Below are 16,945 nucleotides of genomic sequence, written 5' to 3'. Positions count from 1 at the left end.
CATTTCCACAAGTTTCTCTTTTTTTATTGTTGACACTATTACACATACCTCTTCCCTTTGCCCCCTCATCCTATGAGTTTCTAGAGAGTAATTTATGAGTACACCAAAAAATATTGTGTTCTAGAGATACAGTGACTAGCAGTCCTTTCTTCCCCTTCCTAGTTGTAAACAGAGTAGACAGAAAGTGGGTCCGGGTAGTATAAATGTAAATGTCTGCTTTATACCAATGATACTATTGCAATTAAGTAGTTATAATAGGAAAGAAGCAAAAGGGAGGCCAGACATTATAAACAATTTTTTTGTAAAACACTCAGGGGAGGGAACCACATAGGGAAGGTACTTTGTTGTCAATCACACCTGGGGGAAGAGATGATTGGCCAGAAAGGGTGTGGCCACTGAAAGCAAGCAGAAATTTAGGATATAAACCCCTAAACAAAGAAGTTCCTTCTCTTATGCTCTGGGCTCCTTTTGATATGCTTGGCTCATGGTTCACACTTGTCGTCCTGGCATTCTCTTGTGTTTTAATTGGCCATACAGACCACCCCACACAATGGACTAATGAACTGCAACTAGCCTGATGCTGAACTGGACCCAGTTCTAACATGGAACAGAAACTCCAGACACTGAGTCTGATTTTAGCTCTACTGAGATCCCAGATACACTTCTTCTATGACTGGGCTAAGGGAATGAGACTTTATGAATAGAGTGCTTTAATTCTATGAACATACAAATCACTCATTCTCCCATATGAGTCTCAGACAATTCTCTTTTCTTGGGATATTATAAAAAGCCCACCAGCAGCAGCACCCAGTGGAGAAGAGGGCTCCCTACTTTGTCCGTTATCACTGATAGGCGTAGAACAGGCAAAATTCTACCCTCTTTGGATTTCTGGCTGGGCTCAAGAATTAAATTGACCTAAGACATTAACAGGAGAAAAACATACAAATGTAAGTTTTATGTTACACAAGAGCCCTCATAAGGAAATGATGAAACAAGAAATGACAAAACCCAAATGCTTTAATACTAGGTTGAACAAAGAAAACCATTTGCGGAAAAATAAGTAAACTGTGGGAATGCTGAAGGAACATAATTATTTTAACAAGGTCTGTTTGCACAGAATTTCCCCTTGACTTTGACTGCCTGATGAAGAATGTTTCTTTTCTCCTGGTACAGGGAGAGGATCATTCACATGGGAGTTTTAGCTCCTGTTTTCAGGAAGAAAAGTGGATAGTAGAATGTTTTCCTTACATCTGCTATTTCTCAAGTGCCTTTAGCTCAAAATAATCCTTATGCCAGAGTGGCATATTGTGTCAGGTTCATAGGCTAATTGGAGAAAAGCTGCTCTAGATTTGAGGATCTGAATATCCACCTCCATCCTGAAACTTGGAACAGCCTTTCCTAGGACAATATTGACATAGAAGACTGGATATGTTTAAGTGGGTTTGATTTCTCACAGGAGGGTGGAGTAGAGGAAAAACCAAGAAGAAAAAGATCTCCAGTGTTTGTGACTATTTAATAGACTGGTTCCACACAGAGAAACACGACACAACACACGCCACACACCAGCAGGGCACACAGTGGGGAAGGCTGAATATAGAGTGCAAGAGACAGAGGCTGACTCTATCTAACAACCTCTTCACATGGAAATCTGAGGCAGGGGAAGAGAAGTGCCCCCAAACTGCAATGTAGTGCAAGACATAACAGTTTACTTGAAAGGATTGTTAAACATATTATCTTATAAATGAAATATATATATATATATATATATATATATATATATATATATATATTTCAGAGAGGAAGAAAGAAGGAGAGAGATAAAAGCATCAATGACGAGAGAGAATCAATTGGATGACTCCTGCACACACCCCACTGGAGTTTGAGCCCTCAACTTGGACATGTGTCCGTGACTGGCATGAAACCGTGACCTCCTGGTTTATAGGTCTACATTCAACCACTGAGCCATGCCAGCCAGGCTCTTATAAATTTTAATAGAAAGGGTGTATACAATGCTAATTGTTTGTAATATTTTAAATTAACATAGCAGAAAGCAATATTGCTATGCTATTCAAAATGTTGCATTAACATGAGATGTGTAAGAACTCTCAAATGTTTTTGTTTTGTTTTTAATATATTTTATTGAATTTTTACAGAGAGGAAGGGAGAGGGATAGTTAGAAACATCAGTGAGAGAGAAACATTGATCAGCTGCCTGCAACCAAGGTACATGCCCTTGGACGGAATCGACCCTGTGACCCTTCAGTCTGCAGGCCGATGCTCTATCCACTGAGCCAAACCAGTTAGGGCAGAACTCTCAAGTTTTAAATAGGAAATCAGGCACTTCAAATAAATTCTACACACATTTTGTCTAAATTTTTTTTAAAATTTATATGTGTTGTCATGCTGTAATTTGAGATTTGTTCCTTTAAAATTTGGCAAAACAAGCCTATTTTTGCTGTTGTTTTTGTATTTTTTTTTGCTTTCTTTTCTTTTTTTTCTTTTTGACATTTATATGCACTGAACATTTATGTGTCTTGCCCAAAGCACCAGCCAATAGTCTAAGCAGTGTTAACATTAGTCACCTTCAAACCTTGTACCATAGCAGCAAATGATTTTCATTACCACTAATGCATGTATCTCCAACACAGCTCCTGCCTCTCTTTTGAGGAACAAATACCCTTCCTGGTGAACAATAAATAATATTTGTGCTTTTCAGGATATGCCCTGATTTCTCAAGTTTCTAAATTAACTGTTGAGCTTCCTAAAAATAGTAAGTTGCCTGCTTTTATTATATTTCCATTACAAACGCTACTGACTTTGCAACATGGAATTGTCTCTGTTTTCTGTTTATGTCCTACATAAGCATATGAGTTAGTTTGTTGCAGATTTTATATTACTCACTTTATTGAGTATCTACATTTTCTTAAAGTCATACTTCCCAGTCAATAAATAATTAGTGGAATAAATGAAGGAAGAGAAGAAAAATAAAAAAGAGAGGGAACATAACTGGATATATGTCATCATACATTTTTCAAAATTCTTAGAATGTACAATACAAAGAGGCTTTATTTGTTTATCTCCCATACTTGTTTACCTCCCAGAACAGTATGGGGATAATGCTGTACGGAGGGATCTGGAAAGTATTATGATAAGCGAAATAAAGCAGTCAGAGAAAGACAAGAATCACATGATCTCACTCATATATAGAATCTAATGAACAAAAAACTGATGAACAAAATAGATTTAGAGACATGGAAACATAGAACAGACTGATGAATCTCAGAGGGAAGGCAAGGTGATGGAGGGTGGGTGGGAAGAGATCAACCAAAAAACTTTTATGCCTGTATGCATGTCCTATGGACACAGTCAATAGTGTATTGAAGCCTGGGGAGGGGGAGAGGGCAGGCTAGAAGGGGTGAATGGGAAAAAAAGGAACATCTGTAATACTTTCAACAATAAAGATTTAAAAAATAATAAATATATTATATAGTAAATGTAAAATATATTTATAAATTTATATATGTATATATAAATATAATAAAATTGATATTTTTCTTGAAATTTCTCTTTTAACACCCAATGTACCTATATTATACCTTATACAATCAGTTTACATTTGCTCTAAATTCTTTCTCTATTTTTCCAAACTTCATCTTTTCACTCTACTGGACTCTGAGGCTGAACAGCATATATCTTGAGTATGTTAATTATTTCTCTATGCCTCAATTTTCAGCTGTAAAATGGGAAAACTAAAATCTCCTACCTCATAATCCTATATAATAAAAGCCTAATATGCTAGGTGTCTGGTCGTCCATCTGCTGCTCAACAAATCAAAGCATAATCTATAATAATAAAAGGGTAATATGCTAATTAGACTGGACATCTTCTAGACATCCTTCTGGACAAAGCCACGGTGGCGGGGGCTGAGGCAGAGGACATTAGGGGTGACCAGGCCGGCAAGGGAGAGCAGTTAGGGATGACCAGGCCAGCGGGGGAGGGAAGTTAGGGGTGACCAGGCCAGTGGGAGACGGTAATTAGGGGTGACCAGGCCAGTGAGAGAGGGCAGGTAAGGGTGACCAGGCAGGCATGCAGAGTGGTTAGGGGTGATCAGACAGGCAGACAGGTGAGAGATTAGGAGCCAGCAGTCCCAGATTGTGAGAAGGATGTCTAACTGGCAGTTGGACATCCCCCAAGGGGTCCCAGAATGCAGAGGGTGCAGGCCAGGCTGAGGAACGCCCCCCCCCATGCACGAATTTCTTGCACCAGGCCTCTATTATGCTAATGATATACTAAGGTTGCTCAACCACTCTCTATGATGTGCACTGACCACTAGGGCCAGATGCTCCTACTGGTGGGTTAGCTTGCTGCTGGAATCCGGGTGATTGGGACTGAGCGAGATGAGCCAGACACACCCTGGAGCCCTCCCTCAGTCTCCTTCCCCCGCCACCCCTTGGCTGGCCTACCTCCTGCATCCCTCCCTGGCCTCGATCATGCACCCGTGGGGTCCCTCGGCCTGGCCTGTGCCCTCTTGCAGTCTGGGACCCCTCAGGGGATGTCAGAGAGTCAGTTTTGGCCAGATCCCACTCTGCGCAAGAGCTGACCCCTGGTGGTCAGTGTGCTCCCACAGGAGCACTGCTTAGCCAGAAGCCGGGCTCACGGCTGACAAGTGCAGTGGCAGTCGTGGGAGCCTCTCCCACCTCTGCGGCAGTGCTAAGGATGTCCGACTGGCGGCTCCCAGACTGCGAGAGGGCACAGGCCAGGCTGAGGGACACCACCCTCCCCTGAGTGCACAAATTTTGTGCACTGGGCCTCTAGTGTTGAAATAAAAAACAAATGAAGTAATTTATGTACAGACCTTGAAAAATACATGGAACAAGGTAAGGATTCAAAACATTATAGTTATTACTATTATCATTTTCCACTTCAGTTTAACCTTCCAATTAAAATAAGTGAATATTCTCTGTGTTCGATTCTAGCCAAATAGAATCAATAAACATGTTATATACTTTTATGAGTAAATATGACTCAAAAATGTTTATTGAAAATGGGTTTCAATAAAAACTTAAGTATTTAAATAGTTTTAGAACTAAGAGAATGATTACCGATGAAACTTCATTGCAATTTTTCACCAATATCTACCTAAAACTGATTCTATATTTTAAAGTACAGGTACCACTAGAAATAATAAAACTAATTCAACTTCTTAATTTAAGTATGGGAGAAACAAAACATATGAGCCATTGCTAGAATATAATACACTTCCAAGAATGTATTACAAATTTGACAGCATATTAAGAATAATCTTTCTGGAAAGGTAGAAAGCATTACTGAGCTTCACTTAACAACTGGTTAAAACACATAAATTTTCTTTTTTTTCCCCTTCTTTCTTTATTGATTAAGATATTACATATGTGTCCTTATCCACCCATTGCCCCCCACCCCTGTTCATACCCTCACCCACCCCCGGTCTCTGTGTCTATTGGTTATGCTTATATGCATGCATACAAGTTCTTTGGTTGATCTCTCCCCCTAACCCTCACCCTCCCCTACCTTCCCTCTGAGTTTTGAGGTCTGATCGATGCAACAATAAATTCGGTCTGTGGCACATTACAAAGACTCTGGCAGGGTTGTAAACAAAGCAGAAAGGTCCTATTGTCTGTGTATGCTACTTCTTTAATGTGCTGTGTTGCCCATATTGTCATAGTTATCTCAGAACTATTTTTAACTATCTGGCTGCATGAAAATTATATTTTAAAATAGCACCAAAACAAGAGAAACATTTTCAGAAAGTATGATACCAATGTGCAAATGATCTATGGCCTCCCTACACTGCCCTTTTCCTTAGGGTCTTTCTGTATCATCTGAAGCCTCTAGATTCATTCGGTGTCCTCTTTCTTTCCAGACTAGGTATTCTGTGTTTTTACAGGACTGCTTTGCATCTGTTTTGTGGCTTAATAATTACAAGTTTTTCTGTATATAATAAATACTGTATATCAGCACTATATAAAATTGTAGTAGCCACTACTATTGTACATTTACCACTTTCAGGTATGTCACCAATGCAATTTATATATTTTCTTATGTCATTATCAAAAAAATGCTAAGTATTATTTTTAAACATGTGAAATTGTCATTTCCTAAGTAAAAATTATTTAATATTGGCAATTTATGTGTTTGACTTAATATTCTTATGACAGATTCAAAAATATGGAAGCCGATACTTATGACTAAGTTACTTTTCAAGGTCATTCATTTAGGGTGATAGTTTCCTTTCATCTTGAATATAGATGGTCTCTACAGCGTTATAAGCAATGATCGACTATTTCCAGTTTAAAGACATGAAATATTTTATTGCTCAGAATATTAAGTGTCTAGCAAACTTTTATAAGGACACTAAATGAAGTAAAGTCTTTATGGTAGATGACAAATGGCCTCCTTAAGATGCACAAGTCCTAATTTTCAGAACCTATAACTATGTTAGTTTGCATGGACAAGAGGACTTTTTATATGTGATTAAGTTGAAGTCTTTAAAGAGAAATGACCCTATATTATTATCAGGGTGGGACCAATGAAATTATAAGGGTGTTTATGAAGAGTTGGTTATATTGACTTTTTCTATTTAAATAATACATTTTCTTCAAAATTTAACAGAGAAGCATGAAAATAAATTATAGTTACATGTTGATTATTCTAGCCTTTGATTAATTTCATGGATAATTTATGTCACATTAAATTTAATTGTTCACCATCTTGCTAACATGTTAAAGGGAAAGAATGAAAGGCTCAATGTGAACTAATTTCAATTTTTTTTTACAAATTGTAGCAACTGTGATGAAAGATTATGGTAACAATTTTTTGAGGATCTCGATACTATTTTCCACAGGGGCTGCACCATACAGCCCAGCAATTCCACTTCTAGGTATTTATCCAAAGAAAATGAAAACAATGATTTAAAAAGATACATTCATCTCTAATTTCCTTGCAGCATTATTTACAATATCCAAAATATGGAATCAATTAGGTGCCCATTGATAGATGAATGAATTAAAAAGAGTTGGTATATATATACAATGGAATATTAGTCATAAAAAATGAAATCTTGCCATTTGAAACAACATAGATGGACCTAGAAGGTACATACAAAGGGAAATAAGGCAAATACCTTATGGTTTCACTTATATATGGAATCTAAAAAAATAAAAGAACAAACAAAACAAAATAAGACAGACTCAATGAAACAGATCAAACTGATGATTGCCAGAAAGGGCGCGGGGGGCAGGTGGGGGGAAGGGGAATATAGTCAGTGATATTGTGATAAGTTTGTACAGTGACAAATGTTTACTAGACTTGGTGTGTGATCACATTGTAAGGTATATAAATGTTGAATAATTATATTATTCACTTAAAATAATAATCCTATATAATAAAGAGGTAATATACAAATTGGCCATCACTCCAACACAAGACGGCAGTTGTGGGGAACCAGGCCATCAGGGGAGAGCAGTTATGGGTGACCAAGTGGGCAGGGGAGGGCAGTTTGGGAAGAACCAGGCCTGTAGGGGAGGGCAGTTGGGGGCTACCAGGCCAGCAGGGGAGAGCAGTTAGGGGTAACCAGGCAGACAGGGGAGGGAAGTTTGGGGGACCAGGCCGGCAGAGGAGGGCAGTTTGGAACAACAAGGCTTGCAGGGAAGGTCAGTTGCGGGGAACCAGGCCTGCAGGGGAGGGCAGTTGGGGAGAACCAGGCCTGCAGGGGAGGGCAGTTGGGAAGGATCAGGCCTGCAGGGGAGGGCAGCTGGGGGGGGGGGACAAGGCCTGCAGGGGAGGACAGCTGGGGGCAACCAGGCTTGCAGGGGAGGGCAGTTTGGGGTGGACCAGTGGATCAGGCCTGCAGGGGAAGGCAGTTGGGGAGAACCAGGCCTGTAGGGGAGGGCAGTTGGAGGCTACCAGACCAGCAGGGGAGAGCAGTTAGGGGCAACTTGGCCAGCAGAGGAGGGCAGTTAGGGGTGACCAGGCCAGAAGGAGAGGGCAGTTGGGAGGAACCAATAGGGGCAATTGGGCCAGCAGGGGGACAGTTAGGTGTCGATCAGGCTGGCAGGAGAGTGGTTAGGGGGTGACCAGGCTGGCAGGCAGGCAAGCGGTTGGGAGCCAGCATCCTGGATTGTGAGTGGGATGTCCGACTGCCAGAGAATTCCCATATTGGAGAGGGTGCAGGCTGGGCTGAGGGACACACCTCCCCCCATGCATGAATTTCATGCACAGGGCCTCTAGTATATTATATAACATCTATGCTTAAATTAAAAAAAAAAATCCTAATAAAAGGTTATAGCAAGGGATAGCATTGAAACCAACAAGTTAGGGTTTACTCATGCTTAAAATAAAAAAGAATGTGGAAGTCAGAGAAAAGGTGATTTGACAATGGCAGCAGAGAATAAGAAAGATGGGAAGATGTTACTCTGCTTGTTTGAAAATGGAGGATGAATCCACAAGCCAAGGAATACAGGAGGCCCCTAGAAACTAAAAATGATATGGAAACTGATTCAATGTTAGAGTCTCCAGATGGATCATTTCCAAACCCCAAACTAAGAGAAAAAATTTGTGTTGTATCAAATATTAAATTTGTGGAAATTTGTTACAGCTGCAAAAAGTCTTCTCATTATAACTTTGTATAATGATTTATTTGATTGAGATATTAAAATGTTATCACATGAATTTAATAACTGACTATGATACTATGGTAGATTTCTGTAAAAATTACAGATGTATAATAAATCTGGAGGTTGTTAATTTGGGACATTTTACCAGTCAATTTACCTTAGTCTCCATTAATATTATTTGTATTGTCAACTGTGTTTTCCTGTGTACTGTTTTTCTCACTTTAATTCTCTTAATACAGGGTGAAATTGTGATATGTACATTGTCTCATATACATTCATCTTTCTTCATTTTCTATAGGAAAAGATTTCTTTTGTATTCAGTGCTCAAGCTGAACATGCAGAGTCACTAAAGATCTAACAGGCAATAACAGTAGAAACACTGTAAATACTTTTGAGAAAAATGAGTGAATCATAAATAACATGAATCTAATAAAGCGGAATTCAAAACTTTGTTAATGAGAAGGTATAGATTTGGGGGAACATAATTTATTTTAAAAGTTATAAATCATTACTTGGGGTTTGGATTAAGCATTAACTTTTATTAGCATACAAAAGAAAACTAGAAGAATATCCTATGGGAATTATGGAATCCATATTGTTGCACTTGAAAGTCTTAACTTTGATCCATATATATGAATATAGATTTGAAACAAAATTATCTCACCTACATCCTCTTCAGCATGTTCAGAAAAGTCAATAACTCAGATAATTCCCATGAATCATTTCCATGAAATGTTATTTTTCCTTTACAAATGGAAGATGCTGCAAATGAAAAAAAAGTTTCAATTCCAGGTGCATCTTTATATTCATAACGCATTTTTTCTCTGGCCCACCTTATATATATATATATAAATACATTTATGTGCCCCAAAACCTGAACATTATGCATATTAATGCCTTATATCACTTTTGCTATGAACTTCATCTCAGTTAATATTTTCCTGATTCATTTTCTCACCACATATACTCTAGAACTCTGCTTTTAATATTATCATTTCCCCTCAGATTTCTATTTGTAACATAAATCCCTTAAAAAATTAGAGAAGTACACTTAGGTGTGTTTTTTTCCCAGAACTCATTTATAAAAAAACTTTTAAAAATATATTTATTGTAAAATAAAACACAACAAAGTAAGACCATGCAATCAAATGCATAGCTTAATCAACTATTATAAATCAACTATTAAAAGTAATGGAAAAGAACTTTGGCAGCCACTTAGAGGCCCTTGCCTATGAGTTGTGACAATCACAAACTGCCCCCTCCTCTAATAAATAACCATTATCTGAATTTTATAGTTCTCACTTCTTTGCATTTTATGTAACATGCTCACACAAATGTGCTTCTCTTGACCCTAGAGTTTGGTCTTAACTCATTTTTTAAAAATTAATATAATTTTACATCTTTTTGGATATAGAGGTTTTTCATAGATATTTCAAGTAGTTTGATAGATGAAGAAGACAGAGCTGCTTAATACATAACTAAATGTCCTATACCTAGAGTAGTGATCAATAAAATCCTACCTAATAAAATGGTAATATGTAAATTACCATCACTCCGCTATGCCCACGATTGGGCCAGCAGGAGGTGCAGGGGGCGTGACTCGGGTTGGCTGGGTTAGCCAATTGGGCCAGCGGGATGCTGAGCTCGCTTTGCCAGCAGCAGCGCGAGCTCAGCGTCTGCGCCATGGCTGTGCTGCGGAACAGAAGGGGCCTCTGGGGCAGCAAGCTCACATCCCGCCGCAGACCATCAAAAGTGGGGGAGCTGGGTGCCTGTCTGCTCCGGCACCAGGCCTTTCAGAAGCTCAGCAGAGGTTTCTGAAAGGCCTGGTGCACCAGCGGACAGGCACCCAGCTCCCCCGCGATCAAAAGCGAAAGCATGTAGGGGACCCTACATGTGCATGATTCAATCATGCACTGGGCCTCTAGTAATCTGATAAAAAGGAAGACTTACATTAGGGTTATCTGGGACTGTTTCCTTGGCTTTGTACAATTCAAGTTCTTAAAATAAACTCCTAGCTTAAATATAAAAAATTAAGCATATTAATACAAGTAACTGAGAGAATTAATAAATACATTAAATGAGAGAACTAGAATACACAATATTTGTTGCCAGAAATAAATAAAACAAATTTAATAATGAAACATTTATGAAGATCTGCATTCATGTCTTTAAAATAAAAATAAAATAATAAAAATAGCTACCACAACTTAGGAGCAGAAGCAGATTGGCATAGAAGTAAGAAAGGAGTTGAAAGGTAAAGTTTTGAATCTGAAGAGGGAGCTGGGGTTTCATGGCTGGCTTTGGGGAGAATGAGGACTTCAGTGTCAATCTCTCTTTGAATAAGCTTTTAATAGGCAAGGCTAACAGTGACATGATCTCTGTTTGAGTGAATGATTTTATGGTTCTTCACAGAGTGTCTATCAAAACTGAAACACACCTCAACATAATAAAAGCCCTATATGACAAACCTACAGCCAACATCATACTCCATGGGCAAACACTAAAACCATTTCCCCTAAGAACAGGAAAGAGACAGGGATGGTGACTATCACCACTCCTGCTCGACATAGTTCTAGAAGTGCTAGCCACAGCAATCAGAAAAGAAGAAGAAATAAAAGAGATCCAAATTGGAAAAGGAGATGCTTGGGCATGTTGAGGAGGTGCTTGGGCAAGAGGACCCAGCCAGTGACCTCACCTCCTGACAATGGAGCCCAACAGAACCTGGAGCCCCGGTAACCAGGCAGCCACATTCTATAACTGCCCTTCCCACTCACTCGGATAGAGACCTTGGAGAGGACACCATGTTTTCGTGTTGTCTCCCCGTGTCCCGAGGCCGATGCCTCCAGAGAGGCAGCGAGGAGAGTGTGTTTAGTCGTGGCCGCCGCTGGATCCGGACCCGGACTCAGCACAAAGGACGCCTGTGGCCCTTTTCCCGGCGGCGGCGCTCAGAGGTAACACAGGAGGTTTGTTCGGGCCAGGCCACCACCCTGATCCCACCTGAGCAGCCCTATGTCCCCTCCCCGTGTGTTTGGGGGGTGGGGGTGTTCACCTGGGGGGGGAGGGTCTGTCCAGAACAGGAACAGGCTGGGTTTGGGGGTCAGGACCAGTGATGTTGACACCCCAGGTGAAGGCTGGCTGGGTGGATGTGGAGTGTGGGTGAAACCCTCTACCCGAGGTCTATCCTGAGCCCTGAAGGTGAGTCTCATTTCCCTGGGTGGATGTGTGTGTAGACACAGGGCTGGACCCGATCTGGGAGCAGAAGGTCCAGTGGGCAGAAGCAGCAGTGACCAGGGCCAGGCTTGAGTCCTCCCAGTCAGCTGAGATCACTGTCATTGCAGAGCTCAACCCTGGCCAAGAAGAGGCCAAAGAAGGTCAAGGAGGAGCAGCAGCTGGTCCATGAAGATCCCCATCCCATGCCCAGCAGGGAGGGGCCGGTGAGCCACACCACTGAGGGCCAGCGCAGGCCTGAAGTGTGTGTGGCCACCTGGGGGTCCGGGGAACCAAGACCCATGGGTGCAGGGAGAAGGACTCCTCCACCCGAGCCACACAGGCCCCACCAGCCTCCAACCTCGAAGCCGCTCAGTCCCAACAGGCGGATGGCACTTTTCAACTCGGTGCTGCAGTGCTGCGCCTGCGGAAATCGCACCAGGCCAGAAGACCTGGAGCCCAAGGAGGCAGAGCCCAAGGGTGAGAAGGTGGGCGGTGGGGGTGGAATGGGGGGGCGGTCCCTGTGAGCTTATGGGGAGGGATTGTTGCCAGACACACAGGGAGCCCCCCAGAGCCTGGCCAGGAGCAAAGACTGGCTCAGACCACCCGCCTGCTGGACTTTGGGCGGGAGGGCATCCTGTGGTGGGTCCTGGGCTCTAGCTGTGTTCTGTGTTTGGGGGGCACAAGGGAATTCTGGCACGTGGGTGACCTTCTCTCCTCTCACCACTCCAGCAACAGCCCAGGGGGCAGACGTGGCTCCTCCTGTAACATCCAAAGTCCACCCTGAGGAGCTGGAGGCAGAGCTGGAGGCAGAGCTGGAGGCATGTGCACCTCCAGAGCCCGTGCCACCTCCAGCAGCCTCTCCAGCTGCAGCTGTGGAGCCAGGGCCGGCCCCAGACACAACTGAGGCCCCACCAGCGCTGGAAGAAGAACCCTCCCCGGGACCCTCGCTGGTTCCTGCCTCAGAGGAGGAGCTGCCTGTGGAGGAGCCACCTCAAGGGCCGCTTGTTGAGTGCCCTCACCCTGTCCCAAGGGGAAAACTCGTTTTCCCCCCACTCCTTGATATTTCCATTTTCTTTATTTTTCTTATTTTGTTTTTATGTTCTCCATGGCGTACTTTCTTTTGTGATCTTTTTATTACTTTGGGGGTTTGGGTGAGTTTGGCTTTTATTATTTTCTTTTTTTCTGTTTTTGTTCTTTATTTTTCCATTGTATAATCCCTTTTAAATAATAAAGTTATTGTTCTGTGTTAAATGGTGCCATTCCTGATCATGAAGTACATCCACGAGGCTGAGCAAGCATCACCACTATCCTCCTAGAGGCAGTGCACACACCAGTCCATCTCAGAGATGCCCCACCTCCCCAAAGGGGAGATACACACTGTGAACCCTGGGGAGAAAGCACTGTCACCATTAGACTGACAGGCTTCTTGTCTAGTGGGGACCGGTCCTGGGGACAAAGTGAGGCAGAAGGGGCGCCAGCAGATTTTCTAGGGAGCAGTGGGGAGACCCTCCTCTGGGAGAACAGTGTGCAGGACCTGACAAAGTCTTACAGGTGCACTAGCTCCCCTAGCAGCGCTCACCCTAAGAGGTCACCTCAATGACATTCTTGCACAAATTTTCAAAGATGCGTTTTTGAACTACCCGTCATGCAATGATGAAATTGCAGGGAATTTGAGAGGGGATGGTCTTCACCAATCCTGGTCCACATGGAGGAGGGAAGCTCAGCTGCTGTTAAAGCCGGTGCAGGGGTCTCTACATGCTGACAAATTAAGAGCTCAGGGTTCCTCTCACATGAATTGAAAAGAAGATAAAGAAATAGAATTTGATATCCTAAAAGAAAATATTGACTTACCGAAAGAAATGTCTCTAATTTCTGACTATTTTTCTGATAATCAAGAAGTTCATGTAAAAAAACATTAATTTTTTAATTGTCTGAAGTTTTACATATGTCTCAAAACATTACTTTTTAAATTATTTCTTAGTCTTTCTGTTTTGATTTAGTTGGGTTTCAAGCCATAGTTCAAACCTAATTTATTCATTTATTTGATTGTCAAAATAGTTGTTTCAAAATATTTTGTTTAATATAAATGAACACACACTTTTTTTTTTCTTTATTGATTAAGGTATTACATATGTGACCTTATTCCCCCATTTCCCCCCAAACCCCCACTTATGCCCTCAACCCCTGGTATCTGTGTCCATTGGTTATGCTTATATGCATGCATACAAGTCCTTTCGTTGATCTCTTCCCCTTACCCCCACCCTCCCCTACCTTCCCTTTGAGATTTGGCGGACTGATCAATGCTTCTCTATCTCTAAATCTGTTTTCATTCATCAGTTTGTTGTTCATTATATTCCACAAATGAGTGACATCCTGTGATATTTATCTCTCTCTGACTGGCTTATTTCGCTTAGCATAATGCTCTCCAGTTTCATCCATGCTGTTGCAAATCATAAGAATTCCTACTTTTTAGTATGGAGTTTCCTCAAAAAACTAAAAATGGAACTCCCATTTGACCCAGTGATCCCACTTCTAGGAATATATCCCAAGACACTAGAAATACCAATCAGAAAGGATATATGCAACCCAATGTTCATAGCAGCACAATTTACCATAGCTAAGATTTGGAAACATCCTAAGTGCCCATCAGCAGATGAGTGGATTAGAAAACTGTGGAACATCTACACAATGGAATACTACGCTTTGGTAAAAAAGAAGGAATCACTGGCTCCCAACTGCTGACCTGCCTGCATGCCTGATTTCCCCTAACTTCCCCCCTGCCAGCCTTGTCACCCCCAACTCTCCCCCCAGCCTGGTCACCCCTAAGTGCCCCCACGCTGGCCTGTTTGACCCTTACTGCCCCCCCTGCTGGCCTGATTGCTCCCAACTGCTCCCCCTGCCAGCCTGGTGGCCCCACACAGCCTGCTGCTTGGTCATTTGGTCTCCCCTCACTAACTCCCTTGCAGGCTTGGTTGCCCCATGCAGCCTGTTTGGTGGTCTGTTGGTTGCGATGGTTGCTTAGGCTTTTATATATATAGATTTTGGGGTAGATTCTTTCATTTATCCCTAGTTCCTTCATTCAGTTGTAGAAAAACTGAATTTACTGTTAGTCATATCAGACCTAGCAGAGAGCATGTGTATAGACTGTACTTGTGATTCCAATATTTACAATCATAGAACAACTAATTATTAGCTCACTATAAGACAATACAAAATAAACTACATTTCTTTTTTTAATATATTTTATTAATTTTTTACAGAGAGAAAGGGAGAGAAATAGAGAGTTAGAAACATCGATGAGAGAGAAACATCAATCAGCTGCCTCCAGCACACTCCCTATTGGGTATGTGCTCACAATCAAGGTACATGCCCTTGACCAGAATCAAAACTGGGACCCTTGAGTCCACAGGCCAACACTCTATTCACTGAGCGAAACTGGTTAAGGCAAACCTTACATTTCTTAGTTTTCCTTATAAGTAGGTTATATTTTACCGACTTCTGGTTAACGAAATGTGAGTACAGTGGCCAGATAACATGTAAAAATTTCAGATAAATTTTATATCATGTATACATATTACTTTATGTATTACTAGAGGCCCAGTGCATGATTGAATCATGCACGTGTAGGGTCCCCTACACGCTTTTGCTTTTGATCACAGGGGAGCTGGGTGCCTGTCCGCTGGTGCACCAGGCCTTTCAGAAGCCTCCACCCCACTGGAGGCTTCTGAAAGGCCTGGTGCCTGAGCGGACAGGCACCCAGCTCCCCGCTTTTGATGGTCTGCAGTGGGATGTGAGCTCGCTGCCCCAGAGGACCCTTCTGTGCTGCAACACAGCCATGGCGCAGATGCTGAGCTCGAGCCGCCACTGGCAACACGAGCTCAGCCTCCTGCGGGCCCAAATGGCCACCCAGGCCACCCGCTGTCCCGCCCACCCCGTGCCTCCTGGCCAATCGCGGGCATAGTGAAGGTATGGTCAATTTGCATATTTGTCTATTATTAGGTAGGATTATATTGTACTAGAGGCTCAGTGCACAGATTCATGCATAGGTGGTGTCTGGCTGCCCCACCCTGATTGGGGCTGATCAGGGCCAGCCGGCTGGGGGTAGGAGTCATGGGAGGTTGGCTGGCCAGTCCTGCCCCCATTTCGCCAGTTGGCTGGCTGCAGTGAGCATCATAACGACCAGTCATTTGGTCATTCTGGTCACTTGGCTTTTATATATATAGACTAGAAGCCTGGTGCATAAAATTCATTCATGGGGGTATATCCCTCAGCCCAGCCTGCACCCTCTCCAATCTGGGATCTCTCCCCTTGAGGGATGACTGACTGCCCATTTAGGTAGGATTGGGCCTAAATGGGCAGTTGGACATCCCTCTCACAATCCACGACTGCTGGCTCCCAACTGCTTGCCTGCCTGCCTTCCTGATTGCCCCTAACTACTTCTGCCTGCCAGCTTGATCACCACCTAACCACTCCCCTGCCAACCTGATTGATGCCTAACTGCTACCCTGCCAGCCTGTTTGCCCCTAACTGCCCTCCCTGTAGACCTGGTCACCCATAACTGCCCTCCCTTGCAGGCTTAATCACCCCCAACTTCTCTCCCTTGCAGGTCTGGTGCCTCCCAACTGCCCTCCCCTGCTGGCCTGATCACCCACAACAGCCCTCCCTTGCAGGCTTGGTCCCTCTCAACTGCGCTCCCCTGCTGGCCATCTAGTGTCCACATGGGGGCAGTCATCTTTGACCACATGGGGGCAGCCATCTTGTGTTTTGGAGTGATGGTCAATTTGCATACTATTCTTTTATTAGATAAGAGAGAGGCCTGGTGCATGGGTGGGGGCCGGCTGGCTTGCCCTGAAGGGTGTCCCAGATAAGGGTGGGGGTTCCCTTGGGGCGTGGGGCGGCCTGAGTGAGGGGCCTGTGGTAGTTTGCAGGCTGGTCATGCCCCCCAGCGAACCAAGTGGAGGCCCTGGTATCTGGGTTTTATTTATCTTCTGTAATTGAAACTTTGTAGCCTTAAGCAGAGGCCAAGGCAGGCCTGGGCAGATGGAAAGCTTGCCTTCCTCCATTGCTGGGGAAACCCAAGCT

The 16,945-nt window shown here is 42.9% G+C and overlaps 1 protein-coding gene and 1 long non-coding RNA gene across 2 annotated transcripts in view; one reads left to right on the top strand and one right to left on the bottom strand.

Annotated features, from left to right (window-relative positions):
- Positions 1-11,539, bottom strand: part of LOC129150052 (uncharacterized) — a 36,549-nt gene extending 25,010 nt beyond the window's left edge. Inside the window, exons 1-2 of the long non-coding RNA XR_008556823.1 lie at positions 11,349-11,539; positions 9,318-9,415 (exon numbers count right to left, since the gene is read on the bottom strand). This is a non-coding gene — a long non-coding RNA (uncharacterized LOC129150052). The remainder of the gene's footprint in view (positions 1-9,317; positions 9,416-11,348) is intronic.
- Positions 11,540-11,995: 456 nt separating this feature from the next.
- Positions 11,996-16,945, top strand: part of LOC103288378 (T-cell activation inhibitor, mitochondrial-like) — a 45,086-nt gene continuing 40,136 nt past the window's right edge. The window contains 2 exon segments of the mRNA XM_054719926.1: positions 11,996-12,340; positions 12,593-13,014. Of these exon segments, the coding sequence (XP_054575901.1) occupies positions 12,067-12,340; positions 12,593-13,014 (696 nt within the window). The 5' untranslated portion in view covers positions 11,996-12,066.

This window comes from Eptesicus fuscus, chromosome 8 (genome assembly GCF_027574615.1).
Source record: "Eptesicus fuscus isolate TK198812 chromosome 8, DD_ASM_mEF_20220401, whole genome shotgun sequence".
Classification (NCBI taxonomy): domain Eukaryota; kingdom Metazoa; phylum Chordata; class Mammalia; order Chiroptera; family Vespertilionidae; genus Eptesicus; species Eptesicus fuscus.
This window is presented reverse-complemented; position numbering and strand designations above follow the sequence as displayed.